At 41.4% G+C, this 6,370-nt stretch overlaps 1 protein-coding gene across 1 annotated transcript; it reads left to right on the top strand.

Annotated features, from left to right (window-relative positions):
* Nucleotides 1–2,421: 2,421 nt before the first annotated feature.
* Nucleotides 2,422–6,005, top strand: LOC135508738 (arg8-vasotocin receptor-like). The gene is made up of 2 exons (XM_064928968.1): nt 2,422–3,475; nt 4,152–6,005. Exons 1-2 carry the CDS (start codon nt 2,542–2,544, stop codon nt 4,445–4,447), a joined length of 1,230 nt encoding a protein of 409 aa, XP_064785040.1. The 5' UTR covers nt 2,422–2,541; the 3' UTR covers nt 4,448–6,005.
* Nucleotides 6,006–6,370: the final 365 nt, after the last annotated feature.

Here is a 6,370-nt window from a genome sequence, read left to right as displayed (position 1 = left end):
ATTGTATGGGGCTGTTTTTCCTCAACACCTCAACCGCATCGAACACCTTTGGGATGAATTGGAATGCAGAATGAGAGCCAGGCCAACATCAGTGCCCGACCTCACTAATGCTCATTGTTGAATGGTTGGTCTCAAAGTTGATAATGACACATTAGATGTCCTGCTGTTTGTGTCACCATCATCCTGGCACAAGGAGTCAGGACCAATGTGGTTTTTCCAGCAATGTTCCAACATCTAGTGGAAAGCCTTCGCAGAAAAGTGGAGGCTGTTACAGCAGCAAAGGAGGACCAAATCCATATTAAAACACCTACAATTTTGTAATGAGATGTTCGACGAGCAAGCCCCTCATTTGTCCTCATACTTTTGGTCATGTAGTGTATGACATTGGTAAAAAAAAAGGAGGCTGACAATAAATCCACAACGTTGCAAGTATAAGCAGAACCATAACAAACTCTAAGCCAAGGTGCACTTCCTGCTGTCTTTGAGGTGATTCAGAATTTCCATTCAGGCTGCCGTAGACGTAACGCACATTCTCTCGGTTCTCCAGGAAGGAGGGAGGGAAGGTGGTCTGTGTGGAGGATGTTGAGCAGACAGACACAACCCGGTTCCCACTGCTTATGAAACACAGAGCCTGGAGCGTACAGCGAGCAGATCATCACCTCCCCTATGAACCCCCAGAAACAGGACACAGCAGCCCAAGCAGGGCACGGTGTTTATCTCTATGGGACAGTGGTATGCAGCCCCGTGGCATCATTGTTGGTCCTCTTAGTGATTCTGATGCATTGGAAAATGCGTGCACTACGGCAGAGGATTAGCAGTAACATTTGATGATTCCAGTAAGTCAATTGAGCTGAGGCGCAATTCAGACGAGATTCCTGTGTGACCTGGAGAATCAGGTTTCATCACTGACCACAGCCAGAGCTCTTTCCGCTGAGACATTGGTGAAACTACAGTGTCGTGTGGTAGGATGCCAGTAGAGGCACATGCCTAGTAACATCATAATCATCAGGACCAGATGGTTTTGACCAACAAAACAGCAGTTTTTGTAATCACTTTTCTGGGGCTGCAGTTGTAAATTGTGTTGGACATTTTTAGGGGTTCACTTCAAAACCACACCTACATCACAATAATTGCCAGATAAAGAGGAGCTCTAAAGAATCGCACAATGACAAGACTCCAAGACCAAACAGGGCTGGGGGGGGGGGGGGGGGTAGGGCAAGTGCAAGCTCATACTTCGGTAAGAACAGCCAGAAAGTCTACAGAGGCAGTCGAGGAAAGAGATTTTGACAGAGAGTGGTGGAGGAATACTGTACCAACACAATAAAACAATACATCAGCACTCAGTGAAAACACCATTTATGTCTGATTTCTTTATTCTCACATATCTATATTGAGGAGCATTCACACAGACTGTACAGCCCTCATACCTATTATGAAATATCTGATATTGAAATGTCATGCTTCATTTTAGTTTTGTCCAGCTGAGAACCATATTTGGTCTTTGAAGTTGATATCTGGCACAACGTGGATTTGGATATTCATCTAACAAGTATTCACATAAAGAATTTAAACTTCAAGAGCCCCAACAATCCAAGTTTAAACATAGCCACAATAACACAATTTCAAGAGCATCGAATCTTGACAAAGTTTAAACAGTTCATCAGTGTCTTGATTGCACAAAGCTAACCACAGCTGAGGTGAATTGAACTGCTTCAAAGCCATCATTCCTGCTTCCATTGAAACTGTTATTTATCTGTTAGTTAGTGTCACGTTCCCCATTAAGAAAACCAAACATGTCACTCAACCGAACCTCTTTCCTCCAGCTTCTCAGTAGATGAAAACAAACAGTTTACGCATTGTGTAAGGCAATTTTCTTGATTTCGTTCTGTATTCAATTTGTAAAATGTTGCATATTAATTATTGAGACAGTATTTTATACAAAAATCTGAGGAGGACTTGATTCGCTATCAGATGTGTTATAATAACGGAGAGGTGCATCCGTTACGCATTGCGGAATTGTTCAAGTTATTAAATGGCACGGGAAACATGAGTAAAATAATAGATTGGAAACAATACTAAATACATTTTATATTTGAAACTGTATTTTAGCAATCGAATGTTTTACATTTCGAATTTATTGACGATTAAAAAGTTGCATCATTTGTTTGCGTAATTCCAGATCCAATGTGCTCATTTTGTCACACAAGACAGTGATTTTCAAAGCTATTCTTCAAAATATTAGAGGTTGTGGCCAGGCGATTTGGTGATTTTGGGGGTTGTGTCCAGTTTTGCGCAATTTGACTGGCTGCCATATGATACAGAAGTGGGTATGGCAAAAACAGCTCAGCGCGTGGTGGCTGAAATTTGATTCGCGTTTAAAAGGCCCTGCAACTCAGAAACCGAGAAGAGTTCGTTGGAGTCCTTTGCCAGTCAGCTTCAGGTGGCTCCTTATATAAAGAGAGAGACTCAACTCTGCCCCTCTAGCACTCTAATTAGGGCCAAGGATCACACAGGCGGGCTGTGCTATGCACACTCCCGTACATGCACTCCTCTCTTAACGGAGTCAACCAGTCTCTGGTTTTCAGTCCTACGAATGATCCGATGATGGGGATCCTTGGCAATGGCACCGTCCTCCCGAACGGGAGCGATCCTTTCGGTAGAAACGAAGAGGTCGCAAAAATAGAGATAACGGTCCTGAGCATCACCTTTGTGGTGGCCGTGATTGGGAACGTCAGTGTCTTGCTGGCCATGTACAACACTAAGAAAAAGACGTCGAGAATGCACCTCTTCATCCGGCACCTTAGTATTGCTGACCTAGTGGTCGCCTTCTTTCAGGTCCTGCCGCAGATATGCTGGGAGATCACCTTTCGCTTCTACGGACCAGATTTCCTGTGCAGGATAGTGAAGCACCTCCAGGTGATGGGCATGTTCGCCTCCACCTACATGATGGTGATGATGACCCTGGACCGTTACATCGCCATCTGCCACCCTCTGAAAACCCTCCAGCAGCCCACCCAGCGGTCTTACATCATGATTATTAGCACCTGGATGAGTAGTCTGGTCCTCAGCATGCCGCAGTACTTTATATTCTCCCTGAGTGAGATCAAGAACGGCTCAGAGGTCTATGACTGCTGGGGACACTTCATAGAACCGTGGGGCGTAAAAGCATACATTACTTGGATAACCGTTGGCATCTTCCTCATCCCCGTGTTCATTCTGATGATATTCTACGGGTTCATCTGCCACAGCATATGGAAAAATATCAAGTATAAGACCAAGAAGACACCCATGGGGGGTGCGTCTAAAAACGGTCTAATGGGCAAGAACTCCGTTAGCAGCGTCACCACTATATCCAGAGCGAAGTTGAGAACGGTCAAAATGACTTTTGTGATTGTTCTGGCGTACATTATTTGCTGGTCACCTTTCTTCATCGTACAGATGTGGTCGGTTTGGGATGAGAACTTCGCATGGGATGGTAAGGGACTTCAGTGTATTGGAAAAAATATTGGATTGCGCACACAAAATCAAAGGGTGAACCTTGATATAGAATAAATAACATGACCCACTGGGCACACAATGGCTGAATCAACGTTGTTTCCACGTCATTTCCATGAGATATCTTCACTCAATGATCTCTCTCCCTCTACAAATAGCTACTGTGGAAGCCATAGTCTATATAAGGGGTTGCGCGGTGATGTATCTATTCTGTGCCAAAAAGCCCATTGATTTTATGCATTAACTGGAATGCATATTTTTTTCTATAAATGTCAATGAGAATTGACGAGGAGTAGGCTACGTATACAGTTGAAGAAGTATAGAAATTAATCTATTTTTGTCTTGGATATAAATTCAAATTCTGCATAATCCTTTGAGCACTGAGCGCCCTGCATTAAAATACAGACTGTATAGAATCTAAATTAAATATAACAAAATAAGCATAACATATACGGTGTGTTGACAAGAAATACGAAGTCACGTTATTAATATCAGGTGTTTAAATAGGCCTGTAGATCTGCCTGTAATTGATTGTGCCATGCAAATATGTAATGCCTACAAGCAAATGTTTTGTGAACTTCACTGCACCGTTGATTTCTACCCCAGCTATTGGACTAATTATTTTTTGGTCATTTGCTTTTACCCTTTCCATGCAGATTCTGAGAACACGGCTGTTTCACTGTCCGCGCTCCTCGCGAGTCTTAACAGCTGCTGTAACCCGTGGATATACATGATCTTCAGCGGGCATCTCCTACACGACTTCACTCACTGTTTCCCGTGCTGTAATAACTTACGCCACAAGTTCAAGAAAGATGACTCTGACAGCAGTCTCCGGAGAAATACGCTATTGAGTAAAATGACCAACCGGAGCCCAACATGCAGTTCGGGCACATGGAAAGACCCTGACAACTCGACCAAGTCTTCCGTTCCATCTATCCAAACGGAGACCTAACCCAGCGCGTTAAAAGCACAAACACACGACAGAGATGAATTATAGTTAACTCTTATTGACTTGACAATTATACAACTTTCAAGGTACCACTTAAAACTGTTGAGATATTGACACTGATTGATTATTTCATGTGTCTCTAAAATATATTTGTGATTATGAAGTGGTTTTGGGGTTTATTGTCTGGTATGCCAGTCTTGACAACGTCAAAGTGATAAACTATTTATTCTGGTATAAACCATTATTATGTATGTGTGCCATATACAGTCCAGTGTTTCATCAGGTTCCAAACCTGATTCTCTGGAGTCTACTATTGTTAAAATAATGACTGAATTAGGCGACATCAGATCTGAATTTGAAAATGCATAGTGGAAAAGAAACAGGTCATCTGAACATATTTACATTTCCAACAGCCACAGCTATATCACCTGAGTTCTTTTTCTTTTTCACATCCTATAACATTCCACATTCCAGAGTCCTCTTTTCTATGTATTCTGAGTTGACATGATCCAGCCTAGGGATTTCTACAGCAAAACCCAGACCACTTCGGATGACAAATTACAGATCCGTGACCAAGATGCATGATTTAGATTATCACAGTCATGCTATTAAAAGTAAATGCACTTTTTTTTTTGGATAACAGTTAGCCTGCTGTTTGTTTGTCTATGTGTTGGCCCTATATGCCCAGTGAGCCTATCTCTCAGTGTGAAATTAAATACAATTGGCCCTGACAGTTTACAAAGTCACAGAGGTGCCTGTCTGCCGGCCTGGTTGACTTCTACACAGACCCCCCATGGTGTGCTGTGGTCAGAATGGCTCTTCCATTAGCCACGTCTTCTAGTAACCAAGAGGATCAGCTATTTTAGGTGTCTGACTTTATTTTGTCCTGTGTCTCCCAACTACTGTTTTGCATCCTGTTTTGCATCCTTGCATCCTTGTTTTTCAAGCCTGAACCAAAGATAAATGGATTCTGGATAAAAGCTGCATGTGTGTTGAAATCAGGATCTCAATTCTACCTCACATTGGACCATTTTCCATCCTTTTCTTCAGTGACTATTTCCCAAAACAATTCCATAGAGCCTCGTAGCTCATAAATCAATGAGAAATTGTTTCTGCTGCATTTAGAAACCTTAAAAAATAACCTTAATCTAAATGTCCATTGGGATATCATCATTAGTCATCTAGTTTAAACAGTTCACCAATGTCGTTAAGGCCGTCATTGTAAATAAAAATGTGTTCTACCTGACTTGCCTAGTTAAATAAAGGTTAAATATATATATATATTTTTAAATAACCCCTAGTTAAATCACTGGCCTCCGTGGCTGGAGCATCTGTGGACAATGTTGAGAGACCAGATGTGACTGTCTCCCTCAGCTTGAGAATAACTAACTGGTTGTGCCATGTACTATGTATGCATTAACCTCATCCCCATGGTATTTTCCTACAGAGAGAGAATTGTCTGGTGGATGAGATGAACTGTGTATGAATGTGTGTTTAGGGGGTGAAGTGAGTGAAATAGTAGGGACCATTTGAGAAGAAATAGAGCCTACTGTTCTGTATAAGCCATACTGTATGTATATATATATATATATATATATATATATATATATATATATATATATATATATATATATATATATATATATATATATATATACATATATATATATATACATATACAGTATGGCTGTATATATATATATATATATACATACATATATATATATACATATACAGTGTATATATGTGTGTGTGTGTGTGTGTGTGTGTGTGTGTGTGTGTGTGTGTGTCACAGCTCCTCCCATATCCTCCACATCAGATGGCAGGTAGCCTAGTGGCTAGAGTGTTGGACTAGTAACTGGAAGGTTGCAAGATCAGATCCCTGAGCCGACAACATACAAAAATCTGTTTTTCTGCCCCTGAACA

Source organism: Oncorhynchus masou, chromosome 22, assembly GCF_036934945.1.
Source record: "Oncorhynchus masou masou isolate Uvic2021 chromosome 22, UVic_Omas_1.1, whole genome shotgun sequence".
Lineage (NCBI taxonomy): Eukaryota > Metazoa > Chordata > Actinopteri > Salmoniformes > Salmonidae > Oncorhynchus > Oncorhynchus masou.
This window is presented reverse-complemented; position numbering and strand designations above follow the sequence as displayed.